A 19,817-nucleotide genomic window follows, 5' to 3' on the forward strand; every position below is an offset into this window, starting at 1 on the left:
GTAATCTTTGTCACATGTTAAATGTAGGCAAAATCAGAATTTCTGTTTCATCTTTCTCTTCTGCCTATAGCTCTGCATGAAATTTTGTATCATCTCCATCTTACGTTAGATGTAAGTGAAATAAGAATTTTTATTTGCCTGTTGTATCCATATTCTGGCTACACTTCTACTGGAAATGCATATCATTATTTCTGTCTTATCTTAACGTGTAGGCGAAAGAAGGATTTCTATTCGATCTATTTATGTTATGCCTACAGCCTTACAGATAATTTACACTATAACATTTATCTTATCCTAGATGTAGGCGAAACAATAATTCATGTCTGTACTTTGTTGTAGAGAAATATTTTACTCAGAGGGTTCGAAGAGGATTTCCTTGGGATGACCAGTAAGCTAAAATATCCCGGGATTAATAATAATAATAATAATAATAATAATAATAATAATAATAATAATAATAATAATAATAATAATAATAATAATAATAATAATAATAAAGTATTGTCCCTGAAAGTACTGTGACGCAATGAAACAGATAAACTCAAAACATCTAGCAAACCTACAAAAATCAGTAATAGTTTGTAGACACCTCTCAGGAAGTTCTTTGGAGAAGAAGCATGCCGATAGCCAGCCCAAAAATGTAGGGGAGGCGGAAGAAGTTAGGGGGGCCCGATCTAAACATATTATAGTTCATTTGCAAGCCTACCGTGAAAGTTTAGGGGAGCTGTAAAAATTTAGGGGGGCTCGGCGCCCCCAATAGACCATCCTTGGATACGGGCCTGAGAAAACCTCTTCAAATAATCTGCACTTGCCAGAGACGGCTTCGTGTTAAGCTGAGACCTGTTTAAACCAAGATACAGCAATAATAATAACGGTGGAGGAAAATGTGATAAAAATAATTCAAAGGAATTGGCAGCCACAAATAAAATAATTATTAAGCGATTCTCGGATATCAACAGATTTGTTTGTCATTCAAGAAAAAATAAAATAAAATAGAAACCCAATATCGCAAAGATTAAAGCTTATTTCTAAATAAGTTTAAACACTTCTCTACATTCCTTCCAAAAAGCTGAATTTAAACCACATGCATTTAACATTTCTTGGGAAAATAAGTAATGAATACAAATTATTGGTCCCATGCCAAAATATACAAACTACATTTGTGATGAAATTGGGATAGAGTGGCATTTTGTGAACTGAGAGCTTTACCATACGAAAGTGAACCAAGTTTGTAGCTTCTTCAGTTTCCCAAGAGATGAAGCAAGCTGTTGTGAAGAGTAGATTCTACGGCGAGTGATCAACTTTTCGCTTCTTAACACAAATGTCATTCTATTTCAATTCCACCAAAAATATAGTTAGTCCGTTTTGTTTGGGATCACCCAAATAATTTCGTTAATATAATTTTAAGAAGAAAATTCCAATTATGTACTTAGTTTGCCATTGTGCTATTGACTATATAAGGCGCGAAAAATTCTCAAAGTCTGAAACAATTTGATTAGTTTGAAAGTGTTCAATTCGCATGGGATTATGCGCTTAGAAAATGAACTTTAAAGAGTCTCATCATCATATGTATTCCCCTATATAATTAACTGCTGATGGTTCACTTTCCATACATCACGGTTTTTATAGTTAACTTGAATTCATTTTGGTAATACGTCATTCATAGTACAGTATCTTCTCAACCAACTTTCCAAACCAATTTTATCTTCTTTTATTTACATCTAAAGTTATCTTTTTTCCTCCACTACTTGTAACATTTCATACTAGGTTTTCCTTTTGACCTATTTTTTCCCATTCTTCTTCACATCCACTTTTAGAAAATTTTCATTGTTAAGGAGCTGCTTTAACGAACTCATTACGCTTACTCTCTTTGTCCATATGTGTATCTATCGGTCCATCCACAAAAATCTCAGGAAAAATTTGATGTATCATAAAGAGGAATTTGAGTTTTCGATCAAGGTGATCGATCCAACTGAAGTAGTAGAAATGAACTACTTCTGGTCTTAACATAGATGACTATAGAAAGTAGCAAGAAGTGGTTTTCGGTAATTGATTACACGTCCCAAGCAGCAGTACAAATCTGCTTTCAGCCTTGGGGGGGGGGGGAGACGGGTAAGACCTTTCGCATATATTTTTTAAAGCTATGTTCAAAATATTTATGATGTTGAAAAATAATGCTGTGGAAGATCAGGGGAGCAGAATTGTCTTCAACATTGGGAGGCGAGCAGATTTGAAGCTTAATCTGGGGAACATCAATTTAATCGCACTTTCCCTTATGGCAATCGGACACAAATCACCATATTTCTCCCCAAAATGCACATTTCATATCGGATTTTTGGGGGGACAGTCCCCCGGTTCCAAGATTGGCGGGGACATGTCCCCCTCACCTCCCCCGGGATTTGCGCCAGTGGTCCCAAGAATACATTCCACTGTAAACTGAAAACTGTAAACTGAAACTGAAATGATAGACATCTACTACAACTTCCAGTTTCAATATTGATCTACACAGAGCAGAAACTATAAGAGAGAGCGACAAGCAGGCGGGCATCCAGAATTTTTTGTTGGGAGGGGTTTAAAGTTGTGGGGTTTAACCTCTTCAATGGCATCAAATGATGCCACATATTTATCGGGAAAATAATCCGATTTTTTTTTTTTTTTCACGAAGAAGAGTGTGAACTGGAGGAAAATAAAAATAATGTTCTGAAGCACTTGTTTTTACTTACCTTCAGTTCGCACTCTTCTTCCCGAAAAGAAAAAAAAAAGTCGGATTATTTTCCCGATAAATATGTGGCATCATTTGATGCCAAATCCGTGAAGAGGTTAATAATACAAGGTACTACGTTTATGAAGTATCGAACAAGTGTTATTCTACAGTCGAAGAAAAAAATACCTAACAGTCGAAAATGTTTCAGTATTAAGACCCATATTCTTATGGAAAATTATAAAACTAGATTGTTTTTGTTAGAAGACAAATAGTGTAGTTCAGATGATGAGTTAGGTAATCAAATCTTTAGTTTATTGGGCCTATCAATTATTTTTGTGCTAAACAAGTAGTTTTTTTTTTTTTTTTTTTTTTAGGAAAGTATACGAATATGTGTCGAGTTACGATATTTAGGGGGGAATCATGGGTACCCGAAGAAAAATTTCTAGGGAAGGGGCTCAAAACCCTGGTTGCTCTATTAAATTTGATATTTTTATTTATTTGAAGAAAATCTTAAGAAATTTAATACATTTTCGCGAGCCGGGGAGTTGGGGCTCGGGCTCCGCCTGTCTTCCCCTTCGGGCACCCATGAGGGAAACGCAGTGGCAAGAAACGTTTATTTTGCTTTTGATTTGATTTTGAGTTTAGCGTCCGTTTCAGCAGCGAGGCCATATAAGGCGTGAATCTGTAACTTAACGCTGGATCTAGACCACATGAGCTCCAGCCGGGAACCAAACCCGGGTCTCCTATGCCAAAGGCGCGTACGATAGTCGTTTACCCACGAGGAAGCTCTCCGTTTATTTTGAAATCAATTTAATGTTTTAAGAATCCATTCCATCTTCTCCCTTGGGGGACATGGTGGCTCAGTAGTAGAGCGATTACCTGTGGTTACTTGAGGTCCCTTGTTTGATCCCCGGCCAAGTAAGTTTGTGGTGGACAACATCGTGTCCGTGGGTTTGCTCTGGACTTCCTTTACCCCGATATTTTAGTTCCACCAAATCTTCTACAAGTATATCATTATTCACTTGGCTCAATCATCAGTCTCCCTTAGTCCAAAGGGCATAATCGTGGGGCGTTAAACTGAAAGATTTCATTTCCGTCTTCTCTCTTACCTGTTTATTCATACTGGAACTGGCAGAAATCAACTACTTCCAGTTTTATCGTCTATTACTATAGACTAGAACGGTAATAGATACTGAGAATTGGTCATTTTCAATTAAATTCGTGTCCCAATAATGTATTTCATCTCTAGTCTAATCTCTCTACTAAAGCGAGAAGTGTTGGTATATACTACCACTTCTATATATATGTGTGCAAAATAACTCGAAGTAAAGAAATGACTGAAACAAATAAACATCAAAGAACAACACCTTTATTCTTTCTTGTTATGTAAGCTTGCGTAGTAAATATGTAATGGGAGTTGTATACCGGCATTCTTAGAAATAAGCAGAGACGTGCATAACTTTTAATCCTCCCGCAATTTCCTCTCAAGCTAAAAATTAGAAAACCGTCTTCGTAGACGATTAGATCCGATAGAGGTCTATTTGTATAGAGAATTTGGTGGTTGTAGGCAGTGCTAAAAGTAGATCTAAAACGGTACAGGGGCGCATGACGTCACGCCTTACTACTGCCTATCCTTGCAATTTGTATTTTATTGGGAAGTGGAGGAATGACAAAAATATTTTGGAAGTGGGGGAACGGCGTCCTCTCACGTTCCACATCACTTTTACTCTTGGCTCTAGGTGATTTCGATTTCTTTCTATGCGAAAAGCTGATAACATACAAACACACAACAGATACACTATTATTATTATTATTATTATTATTATTATTATTGTTATTATTATTATTATTATTATTATTATTATTTTAAAAGATGTAGGCCCACTTGTTTGGTTGATCATCTCTAGAATATTTCGCACGAAAAAAATAGTAGGTATTACTTCTGGATCTCTCTTCGTATACGTGAGCCACGATCGTTCAGCGGCAGTACGTTTTCCTCTGTACGTGGGGTCTCTGGTTTAATCCTAGGCCAAGTGAATTTATGGTGGACAACATCACGTCCGTGGGCTTTGTCGGAGTACTCCCACTTTCTCATTTCACGAATTTTTTCGTCATCATTCACTTGCTTTAATCATTAGTCTCCCTTAGCCTAACGGGCATAATCATGGGACGTTAAACTGAGAGAATTCATTACACGTCATTTTCTCCTCTCACACATACCAGGGGCGGATCCAGGGGGGCGATCTCCCCGATCGTCCCCCCAGAAGAGAAAACTTTCTTATCTTATATATAAATAAACCCACCCATAAAAAGCTTGTAGCTCTTAAAAGTAGCTCTAAGTAGCAATATTACTACTGACCGCTCCCCCCCCCAGAAGTCCGTCCTGGATCCGCCCCTGACACATACAAACAGACGAAAAAAATGTAACATGAAGACAAATTCCATTTATCGGCAATAAAGACAGACATAAAATGTAATTTGAAACGAGCGAAAGGCAGTTTCTATTATTCCTCGCATGGTCTTATTTTAACCTCAGCGCACGTATGTTTGCGGCGCAGCTATTTCCCTCACCTCACCGGATACAAGCAGTGACGTAAATTTCTTCTGAAGAATCAGTTAAACAGAGATGTTTTCATGCAGACAGTAACCACTGCATCCGTATTTCATGGAAGAAAACTCGCAGGAATTTTCTCTGTGGACAAGCTTGGCAGGCAGAGCCACACAAATGAAACTTGTAATAATACTAATAAAAGCTCAAAACATCAAGATTCTTTCTAACGATGTTGATTGTTTAAGGCATTTAATGTCACAAACACACGTGAGAGGATTCAGCATTCTATTCCAGAAGGAAAATTAAAAAAAAAAAAAAAAAATATATGGTATCTTGAAAAGAAAATAATTTTCTAAGTGATAATTGTTTTTTTTTTTATTATGAAGATTAACTTGATTATTAATTATTAGAATTTATTTTTAAACATATGGTCATAGTGAAATAAAAGCAATATTTGTAATTAAAAATAAGTAATTAAACTCTATGGCCTATGGATACCGGAGGATCAACAAGGTGACCAGAATTCTTACTTGTAAAAACGGGACGCATACGGATCAGTGACGGGGGGAAGGGGGGTTAATATCTGATTTCCAGATTGCATTTTACGACTCAGCAGTGTTTTCAATTTTACAAAATACACAAGTAAGAGTGATAATACAGCGTTTCTAACTTAAGTACTACCCAACAATACTTTTGACTACTAATAAACTACTTACCTCATTATCGAATAACTGTTATTCTCTACTATATCATTACTTTCACTACATCATCTATAGCGTAATTTTGACTGGCATTTTTGTGATTAATGGACCTTCTTTAAAAGTTCTTTGTTTGTTTGCACTTAACAATTTGTAGAAATTGGTACAAGACTGATCAAAATTAATCTTACTGGTCAGCACAGCTTCCAAAGTGTCTGCAAGCAGTTGGGTTTTTTATCACTTATCCACAAAGCATTCATGTGCGAGAATACACGTTCAGTTGGAGCATTAGTCCCGGGTAAACAGAGAAGGAACTTCACAAGTATTAGAAGATTTGAGTACGGTACGTTATAAGAACAGAAATAGGAAAATACTTCTACCCAGCAGCTGTCAGGAGATACTTTATTTGAGTTCCACTCAAATGAATCTCTCCAATTAGTGTTGGTACGTAAGAATGTAGACTTTGTATTGACAATTTATATTTTGAATAATAATTACGGGACACCTGGGTCATTTTTGCTTAAAAACGGGACATTTATGCGTCCCGTTCCAGAATCAGAAAAAAACGGGACAATGATTGATAAAAGGGACTGTCCCGGCTAAAACGGGACGTCTGGTCACCTTGAGGTTCTATGCCGCGTTCACAAAAGCTCTCCACTGACTTCTATCCTTATAGCTTACTGGATCTAGTTTCTGCTTTGTACTCTTATTTCTTCGAGATCTATCTTAATATTGTCCTCCCATCTAGTCCTAGGTCTACCTAATGGTCATTTTCCGATTGGATTTCCAGTTAAAACTTTAAAAGCGTTTGTACTTTCTTCATTCCTGCTACAATACCTACCCATCTAAGTCTCCTAGACTTGATTATACAATTAAAAATATGAGAGGTAAAATATTGATTTATTTCTAGTTTCACGATCCATAATTGTATTCTTTAGACTTACGGAGACGATGAGAAATGAACGATGATACTGAATGCGAATGAGAAAGAAATAATATATAACGCTCATGGTGTGTGAGCGGGATTCGAGCCAATGGCAGAGGAGTCTTCAGGATTTACGATTTAGAAATTAGATGTCTGGGCTTTCGGCATGCATGTAAGGTCATTTAGCCCTTCTCAATTTGAGGGATGACGTCCCTCGGCGAGCACACAATCCGGGGAAAGGGAAGGAAGAAAGGATTGGGGAAGGAAGGAAGGAAGCGGCCTGGGACCTATAACTTAGGTACCACCCCGGCATTTGCCTGGTGTGAATGAGGAAAACCAAGGAAAACCTCATTCAGGGTGGCTGGCCTGAAAAAGTGTTACACTTTTCCGACCGAGGGACCCCACCGGGAATCGAATCCGGGACTGCTCGCACCGAAGGCGAGAGCGTTAGCGACTACGCTACACGGAACTACCAGAGGAGTCTTCAGATTGAGAGTCTAACGCATTAGGTCGCTTTTCGTATAATTAATTACCTTAGCATTCTTGAGTCACTTTTAAGAGGGCACGGTGGCTTAGTGGTAGAGCGCGTACCTCTGGTGCGTGGAGTCCCCGATTCGATGTCCGGCCAAGTAAATCCATGGGTTTTCTCGGAGTACTCCCATTTCCTCCCACATTTTCATTCCGCCACTTCTTTCATCATCATTCACTTGCTTTACTCATCGTTTCCCTTACGCTCAAGGGCATAAGTGTGGGACGTTGAACTGAAATATTTCATTTCAATATCATTTATGAGTCACTTGTCCTATGAAGATCTTGCAAGGTGACACAGGGTGAGCAGAATTTGTCGAGGAGAAAATGTAATCAATAAAGAAAGTAATCAGAAGCAATCCTTGCAGAAATAGTCACTAAAATGCATTTAAGAAAAATAAATTTTGAACAGGACAACAAAGTGGATCGATCACGTGAAACTTACATTTAGGAATTAAGTATTTATGCTGGTAGTTGAAGCGGTCAGTATTCCGTGTATAGCCATCTTTAAAGTCATAGTTGCCCGTGAAAGTGTTAACGGATTGAGTCCTTGTCGTTAAGGACAACTTTACCCGTTAAAATCTTAACAGATTGACTTCTCATCGTTAAAGTCAACGTTATCCGTGAAAATCTTAAGGGATTGACTCCCCATCGTTAAAGTCAACGTTATCCGTGAAAATCTTAATGGATTGACTCCTCATCGTTAAAGTCAACGTTATCCGTGAAAATCTTAATGGATTGACTCCTCATCGTTAAAGTCAACGTTATCCGTGAAAATCTTAATGGATTGACTCCCCATCGTTAAAGTCAACGTTATCCGTGAAAATCTTAATGGATTGACTCCGCATCGTTAAAAGCAACATAGTTATGAAATTAATACATTAACTAACGTGAGTGATTCTAATAACTCTTATAAAACCGAACAGTAAATTGCTTTAGAAATATTGAATACTATTTTATGTTAAGCGCACCATATCGGAATTTTTGCTACATTTTCTAAGATAGTTTTGAGAAATATGCTTCCAATTCTTCAGTCTATTCATTGAGTTTATTCAAAGTTCCCAATTGACTTTGTACAGCTAGGGCCTATTTTTTTTCAAGGAAACAACATATCTATCTTATCGTAGGGTCCTTAATTTAATGTTATTTAAATCTGACGAAGATCGTATTTTTTTTTTACAATTACGCATTGTAGAATTCCATGTTATTTTTCCTGCGTAGTAGAGAAAGGTCTGGATTTAAATCACACAGTTTCACCTTTTTATTATTATTATTATTATCCAGGGATCATTAGCTTTGCAGCTGAAAGTGTTTCAGGTTGGAACATTTGAGGAGAAAGAAGGAAAACCACTGAAATGTGGCTACATTTTGGTAACACAGCGATGTTTGTTATGCTCACACATTATTTGTAACTTTATCGTCACTTTCTCTTACGTTGTTTTCGTTTAATTTAAATATTTTGGCTACAGCCTTGCTAAATAAAATTGGCTACTCAGGAACACTTCAAAAGTACACTTTTGTCCATAAACCGAAATAAATGAAACAAGTTAAAATTTTCCTAGATTGCTTAAGATATCTAAATCTATATTTTACATACAATCACTTTAGATGAATGATGAGGACAATTTTTACATAAATTACATAATTTTTCACTGGAACTGGATGTTGTTCCTTAGTACTTATGTACATTGGTTGATTTGTTTGGTTATGGCAGGATAAATAACTACATTTCGAACGGGCATGTATATGCCATATAAATGTCTATAGGGGTCTACCCCGCTCGGTTAGTTGGAGTCAACTAACACCCAACAACTCCAAATTTGTACTCAAGAGTTCAGGTTGTGGCGATTTGTTCTCCCATAACCATACATATAGGATGTATGTCCTCTTACTAAGTGGCGCGGCAGGCCGTTTGGATACTGCATGCAGGGGTAAAAGTGAGGAGGAACGTGGGGTACGGTGTTCCCCACTTCCAAGAAATATCTATGGCATCCCTTCACTTCCTAAAAGTTACAAACGGCAAAGATATGTACGGGGGGCGGCGTGACATCATGCAAAACATACTTCTGCCTTTTCTGATCCTTTCTTGTATCTATCAAGTTCATATTTGCAGCGCTCTTTGTGGATTCCATTTAATACGGGTACAAAATAATGCATAGTCGCAAATCACAATTCTCCCCTTGTTCTGTTGAAATTGTTGAGACATTCGATGACGATGTATTGTTCAATAGCCTAGAAACAATCATATCAGCACTAGTGTGACCACGAGATGAGAAATGGGAAAGATATTCTCACTCCTTGAATAATTCTTTCTCGTCTCGACCCGAATTCTGAAACAGTTTCTCTCCTCTCGTTTTGAATTATTTGTGACCTCATTTTGAAAATGTATGCACAAAATTTATGTTACGATTTTTAAAATTAGTTTCAACTGGAAATTATGAGAATTATTCTGTCTATACCCTGGCCGGCGAACCATGATTTCTGACAGCTCAGCTCGTGAGGACAACTGAGGAGTGCAGTGTTGCCATGTGCTTCTCGCAAAAGGGGAGAATCGTCTGCTTCTTCGTTGAGGGTGTGAGGGGGGTGAGTGAAAGTTTGGCAATGTGCGGTGGTTACCATGGAGACGCGACAGGTTCTGATCTTTAGGTTGGTTGACCTGCTGTTTTCTGCTCGCCTCACCGCACATTGCCAAATTGTGCAAAGCTGTCAGAAACCATCGTTCACCGGCCATGGTATAAGAAACTTAATCAGGTAATACTAAAACAGTGCTTGAGATCTCAGACTTGAAATGAAATGAAATTTTTCACTTTAACGTGCCATGATAATTATGTCTTTTACGCTAAGGGAGATGGTGATTAAAGCAAGTGCATGATAATGGAAGAATTGGTGGAATGGGAAAGTCTAAGGAAAAATGAAATGAAATGAAGTGTTTGAGTTTTGCGTCCTGTAATTATGCCGGTTAGGCTAAAGGAGACGGTGATTATGAGAAATGAATGGAATGGCGGAATTAAGAACGTGAGAGGAAACGGGAGAACCCCGAGGAAACCCACGCACACGGTGTTTGTCCACTACAAAGTTCACTTGGTGGGAACAGGGTTTGAACTCCCCATGCACCAGAGATGAGCGCTCTACCACTGATCCACCGCGGCCCCCTAAAGTGGAAGGAAACTTGAGTACCCCCGAGAAAACACACGGACGTGATGTTATCCGCCACAAACTTGCTTGACCGGGGATCGAAACAGGGACCCCAAGCATCAGAGCTAAGCGCTCTACCACTGAGCCACCGTGCCCACCGATCTCAGATTTGAATAAGCTAGTGTTACCTACGAGGCTCGTAAAACTTCTCCTCGTGTTTACGAGACGAAAATGGTCATATTTGTCGTCTTGTGTCAAATTTGACTATATATTTATTGTCTCGTTTACGACATAACTATCAAGACGAGACAAAAATTTCCTCGTCTTGCAGGCAACAATAATCAACACTGCCACTAATAAACTGTTCACTCTCTAATATGACCACGATTCTTGTTTTCGTGAATAAAAGACTGCCCAATCCAGTCTTCCTTCTCGATGTCAGGGGCGATTCCAGGGGGGCGATCGGGGCGATCTCCCCCCCAGAAGAGAAAATTTTCTTATTTTATATATAAATAAAACCTATCCCAGAGTTTGGTGCTCTTAACAGTAGCTCTAAGTAGCAGTATCACAACCCCCCGCCCCCCGCAAAAGTCCGTCCTGGATTCGCCCCTGCATTTTTAATACCCAACAACATATGTTCGAAATGATTTATGTTCAAATTGTCAGATAAGAACTTTTTATTTAGGTTTCAAAGCTTTTAAAAGTGCCCCAGAGAGTTACGATAATATTGTAAAATTTCTACAGTATTTTCTGGCGTATAATGAATGTTGGACTCCCCTCACTTATAATAATTTTTCTTTCGTTTTAGAATTATTGCTGCCCTTGAAGATGGAAGCTAGACCATACATTGTACTAAAACCGATATTTAACTCACGGCAGATGAGAAGATCTCTTCATAATATAGTCAAAAGACATAGATCATTAGGAGTGGCAGCGATAGATATTGAGTCAGAACTCTCTACAGCTAAGCCATACAGTGAAGTTCCTGGGCCAAAACCTCTTCCGTTGATAGGCAATACATGGAGGCTGATGCCATTCATAGGTAAGTCTTATTATGACATATGAGACAAATGTACTCAGTGGGATTGAAAAGTGGCTTTGCAAAAGAAACATTTGGTTTAACGTCCCACCATTAAGCTGTATGGATTAAAAAAGCAAAGAGTTTCTCAACCCAATACGTTAATATATATAAATGTGAGTGTGTGTGTCGGTGTGTGTTTTGTAAGTATGTTCAAGATTAACTTCATCATAGGTACACTGATCTTAATAATCATTTTCGTTTGTTTTTGAACGAGTATACGTCCCCAATCGTTCCATATACGCAGCAAAGTCAGTTTTTTTTAAAAAAAATAAACTTCTTGTATTTTTTTTAAAAAAATACATCATATTATTCAAGAAAGAAACTTTATAAAGAAAATCAAAATTCATAATATGTGCAAAATTGTATTAAATGAATTGTCTTCAAGACCTTTGGTATAGTATCTAAATTTAGAACGTGAGCTGGACAACATCTGTAAAATGCTATTACATGAACTAATAGTTGTTTCCGAGATGTTTTGTATAGCATCTAGATTTAGAAAGTGAGCCAGATAGTATCTCCAAAATGCTATTAAATGAATTAGTAATTGTTTACAATACCCTTTCATATAATGTCTAAATTTAGAAAGTGAGCCAGATGGTATCTGCAAAAAGCTATTATTTGAACTAATAGTTCTTTTCAAGACATTTCATATACAATCTAGATTTAGAAAGTGAACCAAATAGTATCTGCAAAATGCTATTCCGTAAACTAAAACTGCATCCAAGACATTTTGTATACAATCTAAATTTAGGAAGTAAGCCTCATAGTATCTGCAGAATGCTATGACACGAACTAATAGTTGTTTCAAAGACATTTCGTATAGTGTTTAAATTTGGAAAGTGAGCCAGTTTGAAAGTAAGCCTGGTAACATCTGCAAAATGCTACAACATGAACTAATAATTGTTTCCAAGACATTTTGTATAGCATCTACAGTTAGAAAGTGAACCAGATAGTTTTGCAAAATGCTATTGAAACAGATAATAATTACTTTTAAGAAAATTTGTATAGTATAACATTTCGATGCCCAACAATTATGACGTTATGGAGATGAACCCGAACTTCTGATTTTTTCTTTGATGAAAATTTGACTAAGTGGAAACTCCAAATTTGGTAGCCTGTAATTTGAAAACCAAAAACCTGCTCAATATTATTAAAGAGAGGGCATTGTCATACGTTATACTCCATGGCTAATGACACATTCGGGCTAGAATTATATCATTACCTCTTAGAATTTAATTTTAAGTATGAATGAAATTAATATTTCCAGAGTTGAATCTATTTCTTGTAGTCATATTTCACCATATCAAAGTAACACCACTTGCAAACAATTTTAATTCATTTCGAATACATAAAAAAGTGATATCAATTTTTCTAACTAGATGTTGTTTTACTTTTCTCAAGGTCAATATGACATATCAGATGTTGCTACAATTTCTAGGCTGTTCTATGAGGAGTATGGAAAAATTGTGAAGCTATCAGGGTTGATTGGGAGACCCGATTTGTTGTTTGTGTATGACGTAGACGAAATCAAGAAAGTATACAGAAATGAAGGTCCCACGCCATATCGTCCTTCGATGCCTTGTTTGGTTAATTATAAAAGTGTTGTGAGGAAAGACTTTTTCGGAGATCTGCCTGGAGTGGTTGGGGTGTAAGTAGAAATATTACGAAACATTTTTATATATTTCCGTAGATGCTTTTCTTAAGGACTGTGGATTGAATTTAAGGAATATTTAAAAAACATTAAAAAACAGAACTGTGTATTAAAAATTACAATAACAATTTCTTTCAATATTTATCAAATGATGTACAATAATCTCATTATCACATTATAAGTGATAATTGTCGATGCAAATGATTGGATGTGCCTCTTCTCATGCATGTTTCTTAACGATAGAGTTTATAAATGCATGTATGATTTGATTTTAGCGTCCCTTTCTGTAGTGAGACTATATGACACAGCTTACATGGGATCCCAACCACATGAGTTCTCACCGGAAATTGAACCCGGGTCTCCTACGCCAAAGACGAGTACACTAACAGCTTAGCCACGAGGGATCTAAAATAAAATTCACGTTACATGGGTTGCCAAGTTGATGGTTTCTCTTTTACTTTGGGAAAACTCATTTTCTGGAAGTTTGCCTTTGACGGACATTTTAGGGACCATTTTTATAGCAGAATTATTCAGAGAAACTTCTACTTCAATTTTGTATATGAAATTCATTTTAATCTCCATATAGCTTTGAGATTATGAATTTACTTTGAATAATACCTATTCTAGTACTCAATTAGCTTAATTTCCTCCTAGACTATAAACAAATTTGCTCTAGTAATATAATAGTTTCGGTTCTATTTCAGATCTTATGTGAACTTAGTGCTGAATACTATTTTAAAATTGACGGAGGTTTTGAGACAGATCTCGGATGGAATTTCCTCCGAATGTTGACACGATAAATGTAACACTTAGAAATCTCGTATAAAAGTTGTCAACAGTCATACTATAGGTAGAAATTTCCTTCGAAAGTTTTCAGCATTGGTAGTACATTGACTAATTTCCTTTGAAAATTGGTTTCATGAACACAACACTGCGAGATTTCCTTTGAAAGTTAACATCATTGAACATAACATCATTGAGAAATTTTCTGGAAAAGTTTGCATTATTGAATATATATTGGGAAATTTCCTTTGAAAATTGCTGGAATCCCCTGTTAAAATGCACGTTATTGATGTTACACTGATAAATTTCTTTTGAGAATTCACATCACTAATCCTACGTGTGGACATTTCCTTTTAAAAAGTTGATGCTATTGATCCTACACAAAGAAGTTTCCTTTGAAAATTGGCAATTAATGTTTCTGTGAGTAATTTCCTTTGAAGGCTGGCATGAAGTTACATTGGGAAATTTCCTTTGAATATTGGCATCATTGAAGATATTCCGGGAAATTTCCTTTGGAAATTAACATCGTTAATGGTTCCTTGGGTAAATTCATTTTGAAAATTGGGATCATTGTTGCTACTCAGGAAAATTTCCTTTGAAAATTGGCTTCGTGGATACCACATGTGGAAACTTCCGGCAAGAGTTTACTTTGTGACGACCAGTGACTTTTAACCTACGCCAAAAGTCAGTGTGAAGCACAGAAGGAATTCTTACCGAGAACAGAACCCAACTAACCTCTGCCGGGCTTCTAACCCATTCCTACTACTACTACTACTACTACTATTATCCCCATAGGCGCCGACTTTGGGGGGGCAGGGCACTTTTGGCCCCCCCAATATTTAAATGTGGGGTCCTCGCCCCCCCAATATAATCCAGTTGAGGAAGAATTACCAAAGAGGAGCAAGAATTTCTGTCGTAAATTACGTCGTGCCTTTAATTCAATATGAGGAACAGCCTTCTTATTCGATAAAAAGCACCGTTTTCAAATCGGCGTTTAACCTTTTTAGGATTTCCACTTTTTGAGGTAAATTTTAGACTTTCACTCAAACAGCTACTGCTTCCTTACTATTTATCGTAGGATCGTGGTTCATACCTCGTTTTTCTCAGGATAGATCATACTTTCCAATGGTACCACTCTCTTGTACGTATTGTACACCAGAAATAAGAAAATTGAAAAAAGAAACATGAGATTTTTCTAAAAAAATCAAAATTTTTGTGCCCCCTCTGGCCCGGGCCTAGGTTCACGTAGGGATCTGAATCTTTAAAAAAATCTTGTTATATACGTAATACGTGCCCAAAATTTCGTTCTTGTATCTTGAAAACTGAGGTCGGGAGAAATTTTTGAAAGTCTGAAGGTGACCCATCTTTTTATATATGTATATAAATAGAGGAAGTTCGGGTATTATGGAATAGTCGGATAATATGGAATACCTCATTAGCTCGCCTGTAATGTGTTGCTTCCAAGCGGAGAGGAAAGAAACTACTACCTCACGTCCCTATGATGCTCTACAGTCAGTGTCCATGTGATTGTGACATTCGTTGTGTTGGTAGACGTGAAAATCTGATTTCTTATTTAGGAATACTTTCACAGGTAAGTGGTTTACAACCTGTATTTTCCTATTGAAATGTAATAGAACAACAATTCTTTTTTTACTATGACGTTGGATATACAGAGTGGTAGTTTGATAAGCGCCATTATCCTATACGCCTTCGAATGTGTTTAACAGCTCTTTCGTTTCCAAGCTGGCGTGAAGGGCAATATGGAATACCCGCAAGAAAAGCATGGTATTCCGTATTCCGTATGGAATTCCGATTACAAAAATATCTATCGGTATTGGGCAATTAAACATACATTTATGATGACAACAATGCTAAGTGTATTTTTTATTACAGCAAATTGTCTGATGATACAAGGGGTGAGCTTGGGTCCAGTGTTCATCATGTTTAATGTGAGCACACAATGACTGTACCGATCCTGAAGCAGAGTTTTATATTTATGACTTTTGCAAGTAATCACAATCAGTTATGGCTTGGCATTCAGAATTTTCATATATTGTCACTATATTCATTGTATGTTCAACAGAAAACTTTTTCCTTTTCTATATAGCATTTGTATTCCATATACCCGACTATTTCATATTACCCTCCAAAGTGGTTTCTTTACAAATTATAAATTTTACCCACCCCTGTAACGAAACTTCTTTATCAAGATATACATAAATAAAGCCAAATATGTAAGGCATATACTTGTTTTCCTTTTTGTTTCAATGTGCAATTATTAACTGAGTTACAAGTGAAACAAAAATAGTATTCCATAATACCCGAACTTCCTCTATATATACCTAGGTATAAAATATTTTTTTAAAAATGTACTGCGTCATTCCTATTTAGCCTAGAGTCATGGTTCAAACGCCATTTTCTTCAGTATAATAAGCCCTTTCCAACAGTAGCACTCACATGTCCGTATCATACACCTAAACCAGATAATTAGGGAAAACTCGGAAGTATTTTTGCAAATCCAACCAAAAAATTTTGCCCCTCTGGCCTAGGCCTGGGTTGACGTAGGGATCTCAATTTTTTCTAAAAATACATTGTTATGTACATAATACGTGTGCAAAATTCCAATCTTGCATCTTAAATACAAAGGGCAGAAAAATTGTTGAAAATCTGAATTTAGGCTCTCTCTCTTTATACACACACATACATATATACTTGTTATAAAAATTTACTGCGTCATTACTATTTAGGCTAGAATCATGGCTTAAACGTTATTTTCTTTCATATAACAAGCCCTTTGCAGCGGTGCCACGCACATGTACGTATCATATTCCTGAACCGGAAAAATCGGGAAAACTGAATTTTTTTCTGAAAAAATCAGCCCCTCGGAACATTTGCGGCCCTCGTGCCCGGATTCGGCTTCACGTAGAGATCTCAGAAAAATTTGAGAAATATCCAACCAATCTGATATCGTGAAAACTATAGGCGTGAATTATTTTAAAATTTGCCTTAAGAAAAAGTAAAAAGTCTCGCCCTTCCACACCCACTTTGGGCAGCCAAGTTGACCGTCTGGTTCCAAAACGCATCTGGGGTGTTCTTTTGTCCATCCTTGACTTAACTAATAAAAAAAACGACTTAAGTACCTGTTATAGAACCTAAATAAGAGGTCAAAGACCATAGTACGCCATGATAACAAAAGTTACCAAAAATCCTAAAATAGTTAATAGAGCACTGAACCTTCAACAAATACTATGGTAACACTGATATAAGAAGTGAAAATCAATGTGGTGCAGTGAAGTTCCCAGAATTTGAACTTGAATTTGTTTCAATGCGTTTACGCAAATTTGACTTAGGTCATGAATTTAGCAGTGGAGCGGATGCAGCAGACCGAGATCTGGAGGGAAGGGGGCCTTTATCCAGCAGTTGGTAGAAAACGGGTGAATATGATTATATATTTATTCATTGTTTTGGCCCCCCCCCCCCAATATTTTCTTCAAGTCGGCGCCTATGATTATCCCTACTACTACTACTACTACTACTACTACTACTTACACTATGGATTCGTATAGTTGGCACAAAGTAAACTCCTACTCAACTTCCTTTGAAAGTTGACATTGATAACACACAGGAAAGTTTTGTTTAAAGTTTGACAGCATTGATGCTACTCGAGCTTGTCCATTTGATACTTAAGCGAACGAATAGTGGTTGTAGAAAGAAGTATAGTTCATTTGTAGCCCATGTCTGATGAAATTTCATTGGTCTTCTCGGCGTTTAACAGAGAATTAATATTCAGAGGAAACAGAGATAGCGCACAGTATTAACTATACTAATATCTACTCAGCATACCTAGAAGTGAGGATCTACTTCTAGTGACCAAGCTACAAAGATATTTTTGCACAACGTGATTTGAAATATCCAGTGATTTCCCCACAAAGTTCTTTGTTGTTCAAATGCATATCAGTAAAATTCACGATATCATAGTTACGTTGAGTATTATTAGTTCAAATTATTATAACATAGTTACATATTGTAACCGAGGGCAATTAATTTTTTTTTTTTTTTTTACTGTATGGCTGATGAATAAAGCTCTTAAATGTCCAAAACGACTTTGTGTATTGAGTGCCCTATGTAATACTGTCAAACTAAAGACATTATACTACGATTCATGCATTATAGTACTACTTATTATGTGTTCTGTCGTCTTTGTCTCTTGATATTACTCTGGATCTTTTCTTCACATGAGCTTCGAACCTCATTTCAGTAGCAGGTAGAAGTAGCGCCTAGTAATGAGGTTGACTAGGGTTTGTATTCGTCCTGCATTTTACAAGATTGTCTCGGATTACGAGGTCATGTCTTCCGTGGCGTATTTAGGATTTTGTTTCGGAAGGGGCTATGCACAACACATGAACAAGCACTTTATTTTTCCTTTTGGGTACGGCAAATTTTAATGAAGTTTTGAATATATCAAATTTATTTCGGGGGAGGCTTAAAACCGATAGTCACCCCCTAAATACGCCATTGAGAATTACTAAATTACTACATAACGTTACAAAATACGTCATTTTTAACCGACTCCATCCCGATCTCCCACGACAAAGGTATATACATGTGTTAATCATATGGCCATGAGGGAGCTCCGGTACAAACATAATATATAATTTTATTTTAAAAGACTCACTTTTACAAACAACAAAATGAAACCCTTCAAGTTTACATGCCACTTCTGTGTCCTATAGGCTTAAGGAGACAGATAATTAATGAAAATGAATGACCATGAAAGAATTGGTGGAATAAGGGTATGGGAAGAAATAGGAGAACCCTAAGATAAAACTAAAGTACAGCATGTTGTCTATCACAATCTTAAATAGCTTGGGATGTAATCAGGAACCTTGCACTAGAAGTGAGAACTGTGACATTGAGCCACTGTGTCTTCCATTTAAAAATGTATTCTTTAGTGAAAAAGCAACGAAATCTTAAAGTTTTACGTTCCACGTTTCTGCTAGCTAGACTAAAGGAGACAATGATGATGAGAAATTAATGAAAGGGTGGAAGGAAGAAAGTGCGAGGAAACGGGAGAACTCCGAGAAAACCCACGCACACGGTGTTTGTCCACAACAAAGCTCACTTGGCGCGACCTGGGATCGAGCAAAAAACTCCATGTACCAGAGCTGAACGCTCTACCACTCAGCCACCGCATAACCTGTTAAGAGTATGATTGTCACTATTACGAGTATGAATGTCACTATTAAATTATGATTGTCACTGTTAGGAATACGAGTGCCACTGTTAAGAATATGATTGTCACTCTTAGGAGTATGATTGTCACTGTTAGTAATACGAGTGTTACTGTTAGGAGTATGATTGCCACTGATAGGAATATGATTGTCACAGTTAGGAATACGAGTGGACTGTTAAGAGTATGATTGTCACTGTTAGAAATATGATTGTCACTGTTAGGAATACGAGTGTCACTATTAAGAGTAAGAAAATGAAAATGCAATGAATCTTTAAGTTTTACGTCACCTAGGCTAAAGGAGACGGTGATGATGAGAAATGAATGAATGAAGTAAAAGGAAACGGGAGAACCTCAACAAACCCACACACACGGCGTGTGTCCACCACAAAATTTACTTGGCGCGACCTAGGATCGGACCAAGGACCCCATGTGCCAGAGGTGAACGCTCTACCCATGTAGATTCTCTAGTATCGCAGGAATGACCACTTTAACATTTCAAATTTCCAACATATCAATTAGTAAAAAATG

General features: G+C 37.0%; 1 protein-coding gene across 1 annotated transcript in view; it reads left to right on the top strand.

Annotated features, from left to right (window-relative positions):
* Positions 1-19,817, top strand: part of LOC145669663 (putative cytochrome P450 301a1, mitochondrial) — an 84,589-nt gene that overhangs the window by 26,416 nt on the left and 38,356 nt on the right. Inside the window, exons 2-3 of the mRNA XM_081737920.1 lie at positions 11,350-11,583; positions 13,024-13,270. Coding sequence (XP_081594046.1) covers positions 11,370-11,583; positions 13,024-13,270 — 461 coding nt within the window. The 5' untranslated portion in view covers positions 11,350-11,369. The remainder of the gene's footprint in view (positions 1-11,349; positions 11,584-13,023; positions 13,271-19,817) is intronic.

Source organism: Thermobia domestica, chromosome 14 (assembly GCF_964235325.1).
Source record: "Thermobia domestica chromosome 14, izTheDome1.hap1.1, whole genome shotgun sequence".
Taxonomy (NCBI): Eukaryota; Metazoa; Arthropoda; class Insecta; order Zygentoma; family Lepismatidae; genus Thermobia; species Thermobia domestica.